Here is a 21,345-nt window from a genome sequence, read left to right as displayed (position 1 = left end):
GAGGTGGAGGTCCTTACATTAACCCTCTATTTAATTTCATCTTATGATGGTTTGCCAAAGAATAGTTCATTTCATAGACCATCCCTGATCAGTGATGGCTGCCTGGACCACCACAGGGAGAATGGTCCTGTGGCTTTGTCCAGGCTCAGAGGAACAGCCTAATGGTACCTGCCAAGGGTATAGAATAGGAGAGTTAAAGTATATGCGTGTCACTGACTCAGGACCCCTCCTCTTCTCAGATTTGTGCCTTCCATCCACGTGATCCATATGCTTTCAGCGTTCCTATCCAAGTCACTGATAACAGCTCATTGAGAATGATCCAGGGACATTGCCATGAGGGGCAGTTCTGAGACTGACCTCTAGTTCAGCATTGATCTACAATCATCAGATATCATCTTGTCTATCACGATATTCAGGATTACTTTTAGAACTGATTTTCAGGACACATTTTCCCATCTCGTATCCAAGAGAGCCTTTTCTGTAAGTAGTCACCTGGACAGGGCACAGCAAGATGCCCTTCTTCTTCATCCATTCCTGAGATGCTTAAACTGGGCTGTTGAGAAGTGAGTGGATCACACACAAAAGAATAGGTAAGCCCTCAAGTGTACGGTCCCTGGGGTCCCTCATTTACAGAGAAGCATTTGGAGGATGGTAGCCCGTGTCCTCAGTAAACTTTGAGTCTCCCGGGGTGGGTGGCAGGGGAAGGAGCAGTGATAATTACACGGAGCATTACAGAAAATAAACAGGCACACTCTATGTCAAGCAGCTCATACTTTTATCAGAAAATACAAACTTTCTAAAATTAAGTGTCTTACTTCTATTTTACCAACAACAACAAAAACAAAAATCACTCATGTTAGCTAAATACAGATGCATGCGTGGATGAGCAAGTGAGTATGAATCCCAGGGGGGAGCGTGTGGTCCGCAGTTTGCGTGAGGGCGGACTGTGTGCGTGTATGAGTGTTGGTCCATAGATGCATCTGGCCTTGCTGTTTTCTGTCTGTGACCTGGTCGGAACCTTGGCTTTCCAAACTTCATACCAAGCTGCTGCAGAATCCAGAATTCCAGAGCCATTAGCCCTGCTCCAGGGGCTAAGGTGGGAGGAGGGAGGTAAGGAGGAGATCTAAAAATTTATGCCATTCCCACTGGAGGAAAAGTAGGGGCTGTTCATCAGGGACCCACCGGACGTTGAGCCGAACCTGGAGGAGGAAGAAAAGGACATCGTGATGGGACTTCCCTGGTGGTCCAGTGGTTAAGACACCCTCCCAGTGAAGGGGCTCGGGTTCAATCCCTGGCCAAGGAGCCAGAGCACACGTGCCGCCACTAAGTTTCCATGCCACAACTAAGGAGCCTACGTGTGGCAATGAAGATTCTGCCTGCGTGTCGCAACTAAGACCCAGCGCGGCCAAATACATTTTTAAAAACTCAGAAGAGAAAAAAGGCATTGTGACAGAATTCCTGATGTTGGTGGTGATATTAGGCAAAGTAATATGTTAATGTGGGGGCTGTCAAAGACTGGGAAGATCATGACAGGCTTAGAAACTGAAAGCTTTAGCAGTAATACAAAAAGCTTTGGCTCTGAGAAAATAAAATATTGAAATGATATTATTGGAAGACAACAAAGAGCTCCTTCTGCCACTCCCTTAGGTCAGGAAGGCCCTGGCAGCCTGTAGGGACTCTGTCCAGCCTATGCTCTCTCCGTATCCAGGTCCACAGACTAGGAAGCCTCTCTGGATTGGCGCACCTTTCCTGTGGGCCTATAGCCCCTTTACCTGCCTTAGAGGATCTTGTGTGTCCCTCAAGAAATTTCACAACATCAGAGAACTCAGACCCACGTCCCAGGGTGAGATTTCAGAATCCGACCACCCCAGGGCTCCTGATCCCCTTCTCAGCACCAGGTTCAATCAGGCCCTGCATTTCAACCCCAATCTGGCAAGAAAGCACGGAGGCACCCCTGACTGCCCGCAGCGTTGCTAGACCCTCAGGGAAGGAAGAGCCGAGAAGACCTGACCCTCGACCTCCAAGAACAGAAATACATACTCTTCTGCCTTTTCTCCCTGGCACACTGCTAGTCATACTTTGGAAGAGAGTTCGAAAGCCATCTTCTCTGTGAAGCCTTCGCTGACCTCTCCAGATGGAATCATTTACTCACACTTCTGGTATCCTATTGCAATTTCTTTCCCCATCTGCTAGGATACTTTGAATGAATGGAACAGAGCTCAAGACAAATCACAGCAGAGCAAATGGCTAGATTTAGTCTAATCCAGGGATTCTCAGTCGCTTTTCAGCTGGGCAGATGCATATTACAGAAGATGCTCATGACGTTCATGACGCCCTCCCATGAACTGATGAATCAAAAAAGGAGCGGGGGCGGGGGTGGGGGTGGGGCAGAAGAGGAGAGAAGCGACGGGGGCAAACCGGCGCATTAATCTGTAACGCCTCAGCTGGCGCCGGTATCCGTCGCTCACAGCGAGCAGCCGTGGGCAACCGAGGATTTGGGGTATCCGCATCTCTTCTCCGCATCTCTTCTCACTAAAATAGACACTGTCTACACATTCTACACTCAGCACTCAGTCAAGGATCTGGCACGAGGTAGGGTGCCGGATAAGCGTAACCTCGTTTCTTTTTCTCTTTTTCAAAAATCATATTGGAAAAGAAATTATTGGAAGTGATGCTACTATAAGGATACTCTGAATTCCACTCTGGTTTGTAAAATAAAGGCCATAACCCATATTTGAGTATTTAATAATTACCAGCAATAAATTAGTTATAACACACCTCGTATCTGTTGCCACACCCCACACATCTGAGACCTTCCGGTTGAAAAGCTCTGATGGGGTCAGCGGCCAAGGGCATGCTCTGGACAGGACGTACCCTAGAGAGCCCGGAAAAGGGCTAATCCATGTGGACTATAGTTATTCAGGAGTGCTTGCTGGAGGAAGGGGAGGAGCTTGAACTGCCTCTCGAGCACGGTTGAAAGGTCTTGGTTTGCCTGGGACAGTTTCTCCACTGGTATTCCCAGTGCAATTATTATTTGCATTCTTTTGACTCTTAAGCTTATTACTGCTTGAAAGATATATTGTATGGTGATCCTGGACTTAGCAGAGGTCAGGAAGGGCTCCCCTCCTCCTTCCCTGAGAACACTGAGGCCACCTGCTCCTTCCTATCCCATCATATATAGTTTGGTCTCTTGGTCTCTTCTTTGCTCCTGAATCAGAGGAAACACTGACCCTCCTTGCTCCCAAACTAAACTCTCTCCACCTAGGCCCTTGTACCCCTCCCTGCCCAGGACAGCGTCTTCTGGACCTTATTCCATCCAGCACGACTAGTAACCCCCAACACCACCCCTGAGCCCAGGGCTCCCTCTGCCCCACCCTGTGGTGCCCAGGTTTTCTTGCCATACGGTCATCCCTCCATCTCTTCCTCTGGCTCCCTCCACTTCACACTCTCCTGTTTTCCTCCCGTCTCTTAGATCCTTTGCTTGTGCCTTCCCATCTCCACAACCTCTCTACATGTTGGGAGGCCCAGGGTTCGGTCCTTGGGCTTCTCTTCTTCTCTCTGTACATGTGCTCCTGGGCGATCTTGTCCCACCCCATGTGTCTAAACATCATCTATATGCTAATGATCCCCAAATTTATATTATCAGCCACCACTTCTCCCCTGAGCCTCAGACTCAGACACCCACCTGCCCATCGACAGCTCCACTCCTGTATCTAATGGGCATCTCAAATTTCACATAAGCAGAGCTTCCCTGGTGGTTCAGTGGAGCCACTGGCTGTGAACTACTGAAGCCCGTGCACTTAGAGTCTGTGCTGTGCAACAAGAGAAGCTCCCACAATGAGAAACCTGTGCACCACAACAGACAGTAGCCCTGCTCGCCGCAACCAGAGAAAAAGCCCACGCAGCAGTGAAGACCCAGCACAGCCAAAAACAAAGACATACATAAATAAAACTATTTTTAAAAATTTCACATATGCAAAAACCAAATTCTTGATCAAGGGGCCCGTGCTCTCATCATCTGGACTTTGGTACTGCCACTTATCCAGACACTCAAGTCAAAAACCTACAAATCAATGCTACTTGCTCACTATCATGTGTAAAAGAAATAGTGGGAAGTTGCTAAATAACAAAGGGAGCCCAGCCTGGAGCTCTGTGATGACCTAGAGGGGTGAGATGAGGGAAGGAGAGGGAAGAGAGGGAGGGAAGGGATGTAGATATATATACATATGTAGACATATATATATATATAAAGACACATATATATATAAGTATGACTGATTCGTGTTGTTATACAGCGGAAACCAACACAAAATTGTAAAGCAATTTTCCACCAATTAAAAATAAATAAAATAGCACAGTTAAAACAAACAGAACTAGGAATCACACTTGACTTCTCTCTTCCTTATTCTACATCCAACCATCAAGTCCCATCAATTCTACCAAGAAAATAAACATTTCAGATTTTTCTCGCCTCCTTTCCAGGGTTACTGCCTCATCTACGCCTCCAGCACCTCTTGCTTGGGCAGCTATAAAGGCGCCCAGCCTGGTCCCCTCCATCAGCTCTTACTCCACAGCCCTCTCTTTGTACACTGGCCCATGTCATCTTCTTACACAGAGAATTAGAGCACTCGTGGCCACCCACATCTCTTTCCTACCTGGCCTCGCAGACCCTCTCTAGTCTGGGCCAGCCCCTACTCTGATTTCAAATCCGCCCCCCTCTCTCCCCCACCAAGTGTGCTCCAGCTGCATTTCCCATCTCATGGCCACTGCACTTTCTATCCTTTCTGCCCAGAGTGCTTATCAACTATATATGCACATGGTTCATTCTCTCGTTTCACTCAGATCTCCCCCTTTTCCCTGCACCTGGCATGTATGATGCTTGTTTATTTCTGCATTGTCTATTGATCTTCCTGGAATGACAGAAGGAAACTCGCTGGTCTTGTTCACTGCAGTAACCCATGCCTAGAGCCAGCCAGGCACACGCAGGAGGCCACAGATAGTTTTTTGAATAAATGAACCATCCCTTTGAGGGATGTAGGCCTGCACTCCTCGCCTCACCTTTCTGACCCCACTTTCTTTCCAGCCCACCTCTCAGCCACCCCTCCAGCCTGCTGACCGCTGTACCTCCCTTTTCTCTCCTTTGCCCACAATGTCCCCAGCTGGCCCCCAGCTCCTGCCCGCTTCTAAGGCTGCTCCTTCCTCAGTCTCCTCCCTTTCCTGTCTCTCTGAAGACAGCTCGAGACCAGGGCTCCACCCTCCCTCTTTCTGCTCCCCACCAGTGCTTCCCAAGAGCTGACCAACGAGACCGTGGGACCACGCTACCCTTCAGCATGGCCGGTTCTGCAGCAAGTCTCTCTTCCCCTGAGCCCAGAGTTACAGCACGGAAGGGGCATCTGCCAGCCTACAGGTGGGCTGTCTGCCCTCTTCAATCTCATCTACTCTCACCTCTCTTACAGACCCTGTAGTCACCTCTCATCCCCCATCTCTCTCCCCTCTGGCCCATCAATTCATTCCAGCATTCACAGCTCTGCATCGGACCCCCAGGCCTACCAGTCAGAGCTTTTAATAATCCAAGTCTGGCCTTCCTTTTCTTATTTTCCATCTCATGCAAGGGGTAAATCTCATACCTCAACCGGGTGCCTTTATTCCCCAGGTCTCAAGTCTGCCATGCGACCTCCCACGCGAGGGCCTGAGTCTCCAGGTTGCTGCCCCCTGCCCATCCTCCAGCCCTCACTGCCCACCCAGCAGGGACCTTCCCTCTGTCCCTGGGCCACTTTGATGGCACTTTGTCATGGCACTAACATCACTGTGCCCCCTCCTCGTCCATTCTCATCTCTGAAGGAACGAGCCATGTCCTATTCATCGACGGGGCCCCACAGGCTAAGTTCATCATCACTACGTGCGTCGACCGACACAGCGCTTCCCCAGGTGTGATGGTGGAACACACCGTGAAATGAGAAAAGGGGAGGAGAAAAGGGATGGAAGGATGGAAGGAAGGGAGGGAGAGAAGGGAGGGAGGCCAGAGGGGAGGGGAGGGCGGAGGGGAAGAATAAGAAGAAAGAAGAGGTCACAGTCATGGGTTTCATGTTCAACTGGCACTATTGACCATCACCTTTTTGAATGTTCTCCATGCACCCTGGTAAATTAAGTAATCTGTGAATTCCAGCAGTTGAGAAATCTTTTTATCTTTGTTTCTACCTTTCTTATTCCAAACAGATGTGACTATGGAAACCTCTTTCCAGGATTTATCCTCTACAACAAGAGTTCAGGGGGAACACTGATTGAAAGCATCAGAGTCCGGGAAACACCCGTTGACCTGACAGGGAGGGGGAGGAAGGGAATCCTTGTCAGGCTGGGGAGTCTGGCCCCAACTCCGTAAAGGGAAGTTCTTAAAGTGGGGCACAGATTCCCTGCACACGGGGATGCACGTTCTCCGGGGGGCGCCCAGGACTGGAGTCTCAGGACTGACCTGGGCCCACCTGCCTCACGGAAGTGAAGGTTTGGTGGGCGGAAATGAGCAGCTGTGTTGTGTTAAAACAACAAACACAAATTTCATACTGACTGGCATGTAGTTTCTGTGGAATTGTCAGAGAAAAAGGTTGAGTTTGTGTTGGCTCTTGGCTGCTAAGACCCTCTCCTCTGCTGTTTGGGGTAGTTTGGGGGGAAAGTGAGAGCAGTCCGATAAGCTATGGGAGAAGCTTCAACAGGGCCACTTGCGAACTCACGGGCTGTTGGAGAGATGAGCCTGCCAAGCAGTTCCTGACGCGGTAAGTGGGGGAAAGAGCTGTAAGGAGATTACCTGGCCATAGCCTGCTGGACACCAGGCAAATGGGGAAGGGCATATGCGTCCAGTTCCAGTGCCTGCCGCCTGCTGTGGAGACACAGCTGCCTTTCTGCACCAGACTGAGGACTCCGGCCCCAGCCTGGGCCCCAAAGGGGGCCCACCAGGCTCACCTCCACACCTGCTCCGTCCAGCACACACACAGCCTCTGAACACAGGCCTGGGGTCTCCCCTCCTCCCCGCCAGGGAACATACGTAACAAGGAAGCCCAGTGGGGCCCAGAGCGCCACCTCCCCTCTCCAGCAGCTTTCGGGAAGGCAGGTGGGCTTCCGGCACGGGCTGAGGACTCACCCGTATGCCGGGGGGAAGAGGTACTGCGGCCCATCTCCTGCCATGGGGGAAGGGTCTCGGGGGTTGCTGGCCAGCTTCTGAGGTGTCCTCTGAGGGTACGGATAGTTGGGCTGGACGAAGGGGATGTAGCTCATCAGGGGGGTGTAGGAAGAGCGGAAAATCTGTTGTCCCATCTGCTGGGGGTTGTATGGCGTCACCTGCAGGGCCGAGAGGAGAGAGGCGCTGAGTGCAGCAGAGCCTGCTGCCTCTAAACATCACAGTCCCCCAGCCCTGACCCAAACCCCAGGTCCCACCCCTCAGCCCCTGTGGCCCCTCAGTCACTGTGGGGCACACAGAAGACACTGTGTTAGACTGGGAAAAGCACAGGGCTCAGCTTCTTTATGGGAGACCAGCAAGGTATTTAATTTATCCGAGCCTCAGTTTCCTGATCCATAAAATGGGCAAACACTATGTCCATTAGTATGGGGACTGAGTCAGTTGATATAAGTAGAGAGACTGGCGCATAACCAATGAATATCATTTCCATTATTGTTTCTCTCCCCTGTCTCCTAACTTTCCCTGAGTCAATAACATCTCAGAAGCCCCTGGTTCCTTGTCGTTTACAATCTCAGTCAAGGCTGTGGAGATGTGCACATCCCTGGCTTCTAGCTCAGGATCTCAACAGACCCCCAAGCCTGAGACAGCCCTGCCCAGTGGAAATTCTCATGATGGATGATGGAAATCTTCTGGGTCTCCACTGGGTACAACCCAATATGGTACCCAGCAGACATAAATGTGGCTACTGAGCACTTGAAATGGGGCTAGTGGGGCTGAATTTTAAATGTTAGTTAATTTTAGTTGGGTTCAACGTAAATAGCCACACATGGCTGCTGGTTACATTAGTGGACAGTGTGAGTGCAAGAGAAATGCCAAAGAGGGAAAATGGGATTCAGCTCAAACCCTAGAGAAAAGTAGGAACTCACTGGGTTCCTGAGACCACCAGGATCAGACTCACCAAGAAGCAGGGCTCCCACTGTCTTCTTGGCAAGGCAGGGGCCCCATCTGTCTCATTTACTGATTTATCCTCAGCCCTAAGCCTGTGCCTGTCACATAGCAGCTGCTCAATAAACATGTGTTAAGTGAATAAGTAAAAAAAGTAAAGAAGGAAAGAGGAGGTGGATGGAGGAAAGAAAAGACCAATGTCCACTTGAATACCTAAAATGATGGGGAGCTCTTTACACTGCGAGCACTGTATTCTACCACTGACAGCTCCAAATGTCTTATGTGGAGCTGATATCCATCTTCCTGAGCGTTTTGGTCAAAACCAGGGAAATTCTTGGATTTCCACTTTCACAGCCAGAGTGGGGTCCAAGCTGCTCATCTGTTCAGCATACTGACTGCCTGCTCTCACCCTGCACACCCTTATCCAATTTAAAAAGATGATAAAGCCTAGTGGTCATTAAGTGATAATAAAGGTGTGCCAGGCCCTTCATGTGGATTCTCTCATTTAAACTCCGAACAGCCCCCGTGAGGTAGGACCATTAGGATTCCCATTTTAGGTACGAGGAAACCGAAGCTCAGAGAAATTAAGTAACTTGCTTAGTAAGTGTTTCAAGTGTCCGAGTTTTGTCAGAGTCCCCGAGTCCCTCGACTCCACCACTATACTCGCTCCTTCTAGAAGTCTGGGCCCATCCTTCCTGGCCCTCCCCATCCTTCCCCCAGTGAACAGATAGGATCCAGTGACGCTGGATGTGGGTGCCAAGCCCCCAAGAGGATGAGCTGAAGGTCATAAAGTGCTAAGAGCTCACAGAGAGAACCCAGGAAGGGACCTCCCAGGACAGACGCCCAAGGGTCGGCGCGGCAGAAAAAAACAAAACAAAACTGGTTTTTCCAATGTAGGGGGTGGGAGTCCCAGATCTGGACTTGAGAGGAAACAGACATGAAAAAGAAGATGTGGGTCTTAGAGCTGACACAAGCTTCACTCAAAACCGTACCCTAGCTACATGTCACTGATAAAAACCATAAACCAGAGCTGTGTAGAGGGCTCGGGAACCATTTCCAAGACACACTCTTTGCTGACAAAAGCAATGATACAGCAGTGTGCCCAGCATGCCACATTCATATAAAAATGCCTATACAGACAGATATCACCAGAAGGACACCTAAGAAACCAGTCACAGTGAGTGCCTCTAAGGTGATGAAAATCTTATACCAGATTTCTAACGTTACTGGTTCAGATATATGCACATACATAACTTTGTCTAAAAGCATTTGCTGAGGAGCTAGGTGGACAGAATCACTGCTCGTGGGGTGGAGGGGATGAGATGGGGATTCTGTGAGCCTGACTGCCTCCCCTCGTGACTTCATCTGAGGATGCAAAGCTCCTACTGCTGAAAGAGCAGCCCTGGCCCACGTGATAAAGGGACCCATACTTATAGTCCCTTCTCTATCTTCTAGAACATTCTAACATCCTTCAGGGCAGAGGTGCAGCTTGAAGAGAAAGGGTAGGGCTACCTGGGGAGAGAGGAGAGGCCGAGGAGTCGGTGGGTTTGAGGGTGGGCTCTGTTCACCTGGGTGTGTGTGCTGCGGGGGGCAGTGTGCAAGCCAGACTGAGAATGTAGCCTGTTCTCAGCTCTTCTCCTCACACCCCACCCTCATCCAAGATACTCAGACTCTCTGGAAGTGCTCTTTTGTGTTGCCTGTGTGTGCTCAGGCCCACGCACATCCAGCCCAGTGGCATGTATGTATATAAACACATCTTTATTTGTGTCTGGGTGTGTGTTTGTATTTTCATTTCTGATGCTTGATTTTTTAAAAGATCTTTTTGATGTGGGCCATTTTAAAAGTCTTTATTGATTTTGTTACCATATTGTGTCTGTTTGTGTTTTGTTTGTTTTTTTTTTTTGGCCACAAGGCACATGAAATCTTAGCTCCCGGACCGGGAATTGAACCCACATCCCCTGCATTGGAAGATGAAGTCTTAACCACCAGATTGCCAGGGAAGTCCCTCTGCTGTTTACTTTGATACTATATTTTTATGAATCTGTGTACAAGAGGCAGTAAGCCACAGTTACTGGGAACATGGGCCCTGAAGCCAGCTGGCTCAAGGTCAAACCCCAACCTGCCATTGTGTTACTGTCAAGCAGATGTCGACCCCTAACCTACCCATGGGAGTAGGGGGTTCAGATTTAGCTAACAAAAATAGGTAACACCCAGTTAAATTTGAATTTAAGATAACAGTAAAATATTTTTAGTTTAAGTATGGTCCATGCAGTATTTGGGACACAACTCTACTAAAATTTTATTCACCATTTACCTGGATTTAAATTTAACTAAAGCACTAGACCATTCAGGTATGACCTAAATCAAATCCCTTATGATTATACAGTGGAAAGGAGAAATATATTTAAGGGACTAGATCTGATAGAGTGCCTGATGAACTATGGACAGAGGTTCCTGACATTGTACAGGAGACAGGGATCAAGACCATCCCCAAGAAAAAGAAATGTAAAAAAGCAAAATGGCTGTCTGAGGAGGCCTTTACAAATAGCTGTGAAAAGAAGAGAAGTGGAAAGCAAAGGACAAAAGGAAAGATATAAGCATCTGAATGCAGAGTTCCAAAGAATAGCAAGGAGAGATAAGAAAGCCTTCTTCAGCAATCAATGCAAAGAAATAGAGGAAAACAACAGAATGGGAAAGACTAGAGATCTCTTCAAGAAAATTAGAGATACCAAGGGAACATTTCATGCAAAGATGGGCTCGATAAAGGACAGAAATGGTATGGACCTAACAGAAGCAGAAGATATTAAGAAGAGGTGTCATGAATACACAGAACTATTCAAAAAAGATCTTCATGACCCAGATAATCACGATGGTGTGATCACTCACCTAGAGCCAGACATCCTGGAATGTAAAGTCAAGTGGGCCTTAGAAAGCATCACTACGAACAAAGCTGGTGGAGGTGATGGAATTCCAGTGGAGCTATTTCAAATCCTGAAAGATGATGCTGTGAAAGTGCTGCACTCAATATGCCAGCAAATTTGGAAAACTCAGCAGTGGCCACAGGACTGGAAAAGGTCAGTTTTCATTCTACTCCCAAAGAAAGGCAATTTCAAAGAATGCTCAAACTACCACACAATTGCACTCATCTCACACGGTAGTAAAGTAATGCTTACAATTCTCCAAGCCAGGCTTCAGCAATACATGAACCATGAACTTCCAGATGTTCAAGCTGGTTTTAGAAAAGGCAGAGGAACCAGAGATCAAATTGCTAACATCCGCTGGACCATGGAAAAAGCAAGAGAGTTCCAGAAAAACATCTATTTCTGCTTTATTGACTATGCCAAAGCCTTTGACTGTGTGGATCACAATAAGCTGTGGAAAATTCTGAAAGAGATGGGAATACCAGACCACCTGACCTGCCTCTTGAGAAACCTATATGCAGGTCAGGAAGCAACAGTTTGAACTGGACATGGAATAACAGACTGGTTCCAAATAGGAAAAGGAGTATGTCAAGGCTATATATTGTCACCCTGCTTATTTAACTTATATGCAGAGTACATCATGAGAAACGCTGGGCTGGAAGAAGCACAAGCGGAAATCAAGATTTCCGGGAGAAATATCAATAACCTCAGATATGCAGATGACACCACCCTTATGGCAGAAAGTGAAGAAGAACTAAAGAGCCTCTTGATGAAAGTGAAAGAGGAGAGTGAAAAAGTTGGCTTAAAGCTAACATACAGAAAACGAAGATCATGGCATCTGGTCCCATCACTTCATGGGAAATAGATTGGGAAAAAAGTGGAAACAGTGTCAGACTTTATTTTTGGGGGCTCCCAAATCACTGCAGATGGTGATTGCAGCCATGAAATTAAAAGACGCTTACTCCTTGGAAGGAAAGTTATGACCAACCTAGATAGCATATTCAAAAGCAGAGACATTACTTTGCCAACAAAGGTCTGTCTAGTCAAGGCTATGGTTTTTCCTGTGGTCATGTATGGATGTGAGAGTTGGACTGTGAAGAAAGCTGAGTGCCGAAGAATTGATGCTTTTGAACTGTGGTGTTGGAGAAGACTCTTGAGAGTCCCTTGGACTGCAAGGAGATCCAACCAGTCCATTCTAAAGGAGATCAGCCCTGGGTGTTTATTGGAAGGAATGATGCTAAAGCTGAAACTCCAGTACTTTGGCCACCTCATGCGAAGAGTTGACTCATTGGAAAAGACCCTGATGCTGGGAGGGATTGGGGGCAGGAGGAGAAGGGGACAACAGAGGATAAGATGGCTGAGTGGCATCACTGACTCAATGGACGTGAGTTTGAGTGAACTCCGGGAGTTTTGGACAGGGGGGCCTGGTGTGCTGCAATTCATGCGGTTGCAAAGAGTCGGACACGACTGAGCGACTGAACTGAACTGAAGTGTCTTGTATTTTAACTGAGGAAACCATGGGAGGGCTATGACTCCCAGCCCAAGTGAGGCTGGGCCAGGCCGTGTGATCTGCTCTGACAGATGGTGGGCAAACATGACCACATCCCAGCTCTGAGCCCTCCCACACTCCCCCCATCCATCATGGCAAGCGCAAAAGCAATCTTCAGCCTGGGCCCAGAGTGTGACAATTAAAAAAGCTTGAACCCAACCCTGGTGCCACTCAGTCAACCTGTAGACCTTTGGGTAAAAATTAAACATTGCATTGCTTAAAGCCTCTGAGACATTGAGGCTGTTTGTTGCCACAGCAAAAGCTAACTTAGGTGTTAACTTCATAACCTCAGGCAAATTATTTCATCTTTCTGTGTCTCCATTTCCTCATCTTGACTCTACCTCGTAGGGTGGTTCTGAGGATTAAACGAATGCAGATAAGACCCGTAGAGAAGGGCCTGGCGCACAGTAAGGGCGCTGTAAGTGCCAGCCAGCATTGTCTCCTGGGGACCATGCATTTTGATACTTGTATCTGTACTCTGGGGTCAAAGCGTGGCTGGTGACCAGCTGGACAAAGACAGGGGGACAGACATCCTTCTGACCTGAAGGCCTCCATGGGCTGGGACAGAGGTGAGGAGGTCATCGACTCACCTGTCTGGAGTAACACCCCAGCTGGGGGTGCAGGGTCTGCTGGTAGGGCATCCTGGCTGCCCGCTGAGGGTACAGGCCCTAGGGAGAGAAAGGAGGGACTCAGTGCCATGGGGTGATAGGCTCCCTGCCAGAGAATGGCAGCCACTTAACTCAGCTTCCAGCTCCCTCGCCTGGATCTCCAGACATAGAAGAGTCCATCCCACCACACTGCTGGCCAGACCCCCTGCCCCGCCCCCCCCCCACCACACCCCCCAGTTGCTTAGTCCAGCTGGAGTCAGGTTGAGCTGGCATGCCTCACACCACACAGGGAGCTCCTGGTTAGCAGGATTCACAGCCTTTTGATTGAATATGTAAGACATGAGCTTTAGGGACCTGCTGTCTTTTGAAATCCAGATCTGCTCCTTAGACTGTGTGACCTTGGGCAAATCACTTCACCTCTCTGAGCCTCTTTCCCCTTGTCTCTGAAATTATGTGTGTTTAAGCCTGCAAAGCCTGTGAAGGCAGCCAGATTATCTCTGTTGGTGTCTATGCCCCTTTTCTAAGTGCCCTTCGCCAAACCCCATTCCTGCCCCAAGGCGTGAGGTGCCTGAGGCCATCTGTGTCGAGTGTGCTAGGTTGCCTCATGTTTATTTAAACACACTGGCGTGTGCTTCCATCTGTGTCTGCAGCCATGTGTTTCTGTGTACAAACGTGTGACTGTGAACCCAATGTGTTAGTCTGGGTCTCTGTTGCTGGGTGTCTACCTGCACACATGTATACCTGTGTCTGTACCTGATGATAAAGACTGTTGTGAAGATACATGAGCTAATCCATCTAAAGGGCCCAGAATAGCACCCAGCATGTAGTAAGGATTCTGCCAGTGCTAGGTACTCTTACCATCTCTCACTGTCTCCCCCCATCCCCACTGCTCCCGCCACTTGAAGAAGCTGCCTGGCAGCTCAGCCCAGCCATAAGTAGAAATTTTATTCACAACTCTGTCCAGAGTGGCCTAGGGTGTCCCTGTGCGTGCGCGTGCGTGCACACACACACACACACACACACACACATACACACACAGAGCAGAACTGCTGCTGTGGGTGGGGTCGGCTCATGACTCATCCAGGCCCAGGCTGCCCCTACCTGCCAATCCAGAGTTAATCCATAAGATGCGGCTCAAAACCCAAAGCACCCCTCAGACCAGAATATGTCTTTCCAGAAGATTCCACACCAGAGATGCTGCCTCCATCATGCACTCAGCTGAGCCAGTCATGAAAGCGCTGATGGCTGACCTGCCCTTGATGACTTCCTCGGAGCCCCTGGACTGCTCATAAAAGGCTCCAAATCCCTGATGTGGGGTTCTGGGGAAGGCCCCCGCCCCAGCTCTCCTAGGGTGCACATCCTCTCAGGGCCTTCCTTGCTCTCTGCTCCCATGCACCTGTGCTTGACCGTGGTCGGGCCTCCCCCACATCCACCAATCCCTCCATCGCTTGAATCCAGTGCACGGGCTTGCCTTTTCTTCAAGCTCTAAGGCCCAGGGCAGCCCCACTTACCCCCACAACCAGCCTGTGAGCCCGGGCATGGTCTGAACTGGGACAGGGAAGTCAGCCGATGGGGCTGCCCTGCCTGTGGCCAGGCCTCAGTGGGCTCCAAGGCCACATTCTAAGCGCCTCTCTTCTGTTTTACCACCTCCCCATCAGCGCTCTGCTTTCCACAGCCAACTCTCCTGGGCCGCCATCCTCCCCACACCTCCCTGGACGAGGCGACCCTTAGGATATGTGAGCCGCTCATCCCTGCTCCATCGTGGGGTGGGTTTTCAGGAGATGATGCCGTATTCATCAGCATGAGCCGCCCTCAATGACTTGAAGGGGATTTCTAGTTGTTCAAATTGCAATTCTGTGAAATCACAAGCAAAGGGAAATACACATCCATTCTTCTTTAATTGAGGCTGTGACCTCTTTGCATGTGCCCGCCCTCCTTAATTGGGAGCAGAGTTCCTTGTGCCAAGCAGCTGGGATTCTCTGTGGAGTCGTGGGTGCTGGGGACTTAGTCTTCCACAGCTCTTCGTCCGTGCACTGCAAAGCTCTGAGTAAACTGGATTCGGGACCTCATCTTTATTCCTAACGTCAAGCAGGAAAAAGAGACTGGGATGGACTGTTCCCTGTCTCTCCTGTGTGCCTCCTCAAGGTCTGCAGACCTCCCTGACCCCCTGTACCAGGAAGACCAGGGCTGAATAACAATAAGAACCAACATCTGTATCATACTTGAGATTTTACAAAGCCCTTTCCTATCCATGGACTCAATTAACCTTACACTTGACTCAAGTATTTGCTGCCGCTGTAATTATTATGAGGCCATTTCATAGGTGAGGAGACCAGGGCTCAGAACATTTGGCTAACTTGCCCAAGGCCACACAGCTCAAAAGTAGCACAATTTCCTTAAATCCAATTCTGATGATTCTAAAACCTGCCTTCTTTTTACCACATCAGACCCCTTGATCAGCTGTCTTGAAGCTGGTTGGTATCATGAAATCATGAGAAGCTGGGAAAAGGTAAGTCACGCTGTCTGTTGTTGCCCCTTGGGAGGGTCGGCGTGTGCAGGTGACTTCGGTTGGGCTCAGTCAGTGCCTGAACTGCTGCATGGAAGCAAGGGACCCTACCAGCCAGGGCCTTTCTGCCCAGAGGCCCAGGAAGCTCAGAGTCAGCCCTGTGATGCAAACACCAGCATCTCTGAAGACAAAGGACATTCATGCTAGAAGAATACTTCCAGATCTCACCCACGCCAAAAGTCAAGTCAGAAGAAGTTAACATAGAGAGAGAGACTGTCCCCTCTTTACAAAACAAACCACTGCAAATTAGCTCTACATGGCGAGCCCCTTGAGTGAGTGCATTTGAGAGTGAATCAATTTACACTAAATAAAATTATGCAGTTGTTTCTCTCTCAGAGGTGGGGGCACACCATGCTGGCCTTGGATTTGTCCCTGACTCATACTGGACTCCGAGCTTCCTAGTCACCTTGGAATCCCCAGCCTGCAGTCAGTGTGAAGCAAGGAGTTTTTTTTTTTTTAATTATTTAAATGAGAAAATAAATAAATACAAATGAGTACATCAGGGAGTAGGTGATAAATGACTCAGTGATGAGTGTGCAAGGGTGGAGGAACTTCAGTGAAGGAGCTGGTGAACCAATGAGCATGTGAACAGGGTATTTCTCCAGGAAAGCACATCGTAGATTCAGGATGGATGCACCTGGGGTTTTCCCATGGATCACGCTTCCTTACACCGTCTCACCTCAAAGGTGGGGCTTGAGAAAGAGGGTGGCCACTGGCTCTCTTTAGCAAACCAAAAGAAGACTTGAAACCAAAACTTTGGAGAGAAAGAGAGAGACCGTGCTAAACCCCTTTACTTCAGTTCCTGTTTTAAGAATCAGGGGCTAAGTCCAGCGGGCCAGCTCAGAGGGGCTTCACATGGAGTAGAGAAGACCCACCTCTCATGCAGGATGTTAAGCCTGCTGCTGTCGAGGAGAAGGAAATACCACTGGGAGCCCCGGGGCAGTGGAAGGGGGAAGGGCACGGGGCAGGACTAGAAGATCTTCAGGTTGGTTTTCCTTCTCTCTTTGCCCTCCCTGGGCTCGGCTAGGCCGGGCTGGGGCAGCAGGCTCCCAGGGGCCTGGCCCTTCTGTACACCTGCACGCCATTCTGGCAAGCAGCCAGGGAGGGGCGAGAAGACTGAGAAATCTTAGGCACTGAGCACCTGTCCTGGAGCAATGGAGCACTACCTAGAGGGACTATTTAAGCTCTTGGTTCGGACTATGGTTTAAATCAGAATGGACATTTATTTGATTTTTTTTGCATCTCTCTACCCAGTGGGTGGCAGCTCTTACAGGAGATTAAGTTAAATAGACGAACTAAAGGAACTACATTTTCCCAGAGTAAATAAGTTGTGTGAGTAAAACTGCCAGCCTTGCAAGTATTTCCCCCACCCCTTTGTGTCTGACGCCTCTTAGCTCTGAGTCCAAGACCAAGACTGTGTGCCAAGCCACCTCGGCCGGTAGAAGCTAAGATTGCTAGGTTGTAGCTGAAATGAAACAGCCGCATAATTTGTCATCTGCAGCGGGATGCTCGAGAGTGAAAGGGAGTACAATGAATAACTGTGCTGGAACAAAAGACCGAAATGGGGACTGTCCCAGGTAATCTAGGACACATGTCATCCGACTACAAAGCGAGTCCCAGGAGCTGGTGGGAAACAAGGACTGTGTCGTCGGTCAGTCTTCCCTAGGAGCTCAAGTACTTCACAGCCCAGGATTAGCCAGGTGGCTCTGAAAGACACAGCACAGAGTGAACTGGAATCCATTCAAAGGAAAATAAGAAATATGCACACGTGTGTGTGTGTGTGCATGCCTGCGCATGTGTATCCGGCAGTTGGTCTGATGGGGCCCCTATGAAGAAATTAACTAACGAGTCCACGGCTCTTTGTGAATGAGGCTCCTTGTGAGCCACAGCTCCTCCCTGAACAGCCACCCCCGGATAACTGGGCCCGGACCTCCTCACTCACCTGGTACTGGGGGAAGGTGGAGGGGTTTGTGAACACAGGCGGAGGTGCGTAGTTCAGGTTGAGCCAGAGGGGCTGGTTTAGGGTTGCTGAGGTCAAAGCGGTGGCAAAGCGTGGGGTGAACACGTTCCCCGTGTACTTGAGGTTGTTCTTGTCGGCCCCTGTCACAGGTGGGTTAACTGTAAGTCACAGGAGAGGTAGAGCATTTCGTGATTGAGGAAGGGAGAGGTCAGCCTGTCCCAGCTCCATGACTGCCCCCGGGGTTAATGTTCTCACAGGTCAGGTATTTGAAAAGCTCCCAGAGGGTTCTTCAAAGATCAAGGAAAACACTGTTAGTTCACACCTTGCCAACGTGGAAGGGGTGAGAGTCCCAGCATGGTCTGGCATGGAGCATCTCCTTCATGACTCACAAGTAAGGAGGCAGTTTAGCAAGAGATACAATCAACCAGCTTGTCTCACCTACGTACAAAACTATATTCCTTCAAGTGCTTCGGAAAAATCCAGTTTGATACAAACAATTGCTACACTGTGGGAACTCATTTTTATCAAATTATTAAAGCACCCCGCTGGGGACGTGTACTTGGCAACAGCGAGGACCTTGTGTAGGTGTTGCATCTATGCTGGCGTCATTTTTTTTTAATATTTTAAAATATTATATAATTCCCTTTGGCAAGACCCCAAATTAGTCTGAATGAATGAAATTTGATGGAGTTGTTTCAGGATATGAATCCTGGATTCTTTCCTTCTATAATATGCCCTGTGGGCTTAAGAGTTAGAGATGGCGTATCAGTGTCCCCTTTTTAGCACCTTTTGTTGGGGGGAGAATGTTGCACTTAAACAGTTGTAGATGTACAAGGGAGAGAAAGCTGAGACGTGAATAATCGCAATGTAGAAATAATCTTAAAGCATGGGATTTTCTTTGGCTCAGGCAACTTGAGGGGACATAAGACATGCTGAGTCAGGGCTATATTCAAATTAACCACCAATAATGCCCATGTGACCCCTGAAAGTCAGCTAGATTTCTTGAGCTCTTCCCTGTAGGGGATGACACAGGAAGAAAGCCATTTCCCCCATTTACAGGACCTGGGAAAAACAGTGACTTGCCCATGGATGAGACAGCTGTTTGATGACAGAGCTACTCCAGGGGTCTATGAGGGTTTCTGAAATCCCTTCCTGCATAGACTCTCTCTGGGCAGGGTCAGCTTACGTTTCAGCTCCAGCCTGTCCACCTCCACTTTGCCACGAAGTTTCAGCTGCCCGCTTGGGTTCTTGGTGGCCCCAAGGAACTCATAGAGCAGGTTCTTCTTGGCCTGCCAGGCAGGCTTCTTGGCCGGCAGAGCCATGGTCATGGAACCCATGGGGTCACTGCCACCCTCCTCACCACAGGTGTCCTTCCGGCTCGGGGACCACTGGCTGAGAAAGAGGCTCTCTCGGCCCCTGGTCAGCTCCTTGGCATTTGGGTTCCGTTCTAGAGCAGGAGAGAAGCTGAGTCAGTGACTCTGGAAGACCACGTGCTGGATGGGGGCAGCATGGTCTTGTGGACAAAGTCATGGATCCTCCATGGCACACCTGAGACTCCCACCACTCTGGGCTCTCTCTCAACCAAGTTCAATCCAAGTCCAGTCCCTGAAGCCTTCATGGACCAGCACCCATGATGGTCTCACACCCCTGCATGCATGCATGAATTCATCCATTCTTGTTTTCTTCCGTCTGTCCACCCACCCATCCATCCTTTTATTCACCCATCCATCTTTCCTTCCTTCCATCCACTCATCCATCCTCCCTTCCCTTATCCCATTCTCTCCTCCTTCCAAACTTCCTCCCTTCTAGTTCCCTCTCTTTTCTTACCTTTTCTTTCTTTTCTTCCTTCCTCCTTTCCTCCCTGCCACTTCCTCCTTTCTTCCCTCTTTTCCTTCCTTTCTATCTTTTGCCTTTCCTTTCTCCCTCTTTTTTCCTCCCTTCCTTCCTGCTAACCATCTGTAGGTTGGATCACAAAGAGTCCGGATAGTTCCTGTCTTCAGGGAGCACAGTTAGCTTAGCTGGGGGCACACACATTCCCACACAACATGCAGCTGCTCCCTTGTCATAGACTCTCCTCTTGCTAAGTCGTCGTGGCGATTCAGCACACTCATCAGTGCCAGGCTCTGACCTGAGTCCTGGGGACACTTGGATGAGTCAGAGCCAGACTTGGCCCGGCAGGAACTCACAACGAGGAGGAAGAGCGAGACAGGCCCAGAAATAGCTCCGGGACAAGGCAGATGGGGACCGTGAGGTGACAGAGGGACATAGCGGAGGAAGAGGGTGGCTGAGGCAGCTTCTGTCTGAGAGGTGGGAGGGGTTCCAGGAGGAGGAGGGCCTCCAGCGAGGCCTTACACCCAGAGCCATGGGTGACCGTGGGCAAAGGCACAGAGGCACCAGTGAGCCACTGGATGTGTCGGGGCCAGGCTCAGCTCTCTCTCCAAATAGCCCAAGTCTCCCTGGTGCAAGGACACTGCCTGGACCACCAGGGATCCCCTACAACAGTGGTTTTTCACCCAATTTTCCTTTTGAGCAATGGAACTCTCTCTTCCAACAAAATTAAGCATGGCGGGGGAATGCACCATACTGCACCCATAAATACATGGTTCGTGCATGCTCAGTTATGTCCGACTCTTTGTGACCCTACGGACTGTAGCCTGCCAGGCTCCTCTGTCCATGGGATTTCCCCAGCAAGAATACTGGAGTGGGTTGCCATGCCCCCTTCAGGGGATCCTCCCGATCCAGGGACTGAACCCAAATCATCTGGGTCTCCTGTATTGCAGGCCAATTCTTTACCGCTGAGCCACCAGGGAAGCATATAATATATACACATATATAAAATTTTTAAGGCACTGCTTGACTGAAGCAGGGAAGAGGGCCTTGCTCTCAGCACCTTCCTGTTTTTCCCAGCCTGGAGGTCCTGGTCTCCGTGGAGCTTGGCTGGGAAATGGCACTGGACACATGGCGGGCGCAGTGGATCATGCTGGGAGCAATGGGATCAGAGGACTTGCGCCCAGAATTACCTGTTGGGAGTAGACACGATCCCACCAACTCTTAGTCCCACTAGCCCATGGCCTTGAGGCTGAGTCTGGACAGGATGGGGCCTGCCCTCTTACTGCCATCCCAGCAAAGGAGAAAGCTGCTCTAGCCTGAGCCAGAAGAAAATGACATTTTTAGCAAACATGTCCCTGGTGTCTTTTCCTAGAGCTTCTCTGGTTGCAGAGTGTGGCCCCCAGCCAGTGCTGAGATAACAGTACCCACTAATAATAACCCTCTCCCCAGAGGCCCACACACCTGCCATCACACCACCCCCCAGTCACCTGAAACACACTTGCTACTCACTCATCTCCAAAGCTCCCTCTTCTAAAGGCTGTATACACAGACACACACACATACACATCCCTTCCTGCCATTCCCTTCGCTCGCTCACACACATACACAACTACACACGCAGAAGGGTTACACTCAGATGTGCCCACACTGCATTGCCTCTAATACGCTCACATCTGCAAAGTTCCTCTCAGCACACCTTCACTCATACACCTGTACACACACACACACGCAAATGGTGGGAAGGTGTGTGGGACAGAACTCTCTCCAAACCAGCAGCCCTGTTTGACAGAGAAACATC

The 21,345-nt window shown here is 49.6% G+C and overlaps 1 protein-coding gene across 1 annotated transcript in view; it reads right to left on the bottom strand.

The window, feature by feature from the left end:
* Window positions 1–758: 758 nt before the first annotated feature.
* The window catches only part of C3H1orf94 (chromosome 3 C1orf94 homolog), a 41,593-nt gene continuing 21,006 nt past the window's right edge, over window positions 759–21,345 (bottom strand). Inside the window, exons 3-7 of the mRNA XM_086378104.1 lie at window positions 18,904–19,164; window positions 17,700–17,875; window positions 13,174–13,251; window positions 7,133–7,329; window positions 759–1,199 (exon numbers count right to left, since the gene is read on the bottom strand). Coding sequence (XP_086234230.1) covers window positions 1,124–1,199; window positions 7,133–7,329; window positions 13,174–13,251; window positions 17,700–17,875; window positions 18,904–19,164 — 788 coding nt within the window. The 3' untranslated portion in view covers window positions 759–1,123. The remainder of the gene's footprint in view (window positions 1,200–7,132; window positions 7,330–13,173; window positions 13,252–17,699; window positions 17,876–18,903; window positions 19,165–21,345) is intronic.

Source organism: Bos grunniens, chromosome 3 (genome assembly GCF_055505025.1).
Source record: "Bos grunniens cultivar Pamir isolate PY7600 chromosome 3, Bosgru_T2T1.0, whole genome shotgun sequence".
Classification (NCBI taxonomy): Eukaryota; Metazoa; Chordata; class Mammalia; order Artiodactyla; family Bovidae; genus Bos; species Bos grunniens.
Note: the sequence above shows the minus strand (reverse complement) of the source record. Positions and strands in the feature narration are given on the sequence as shown.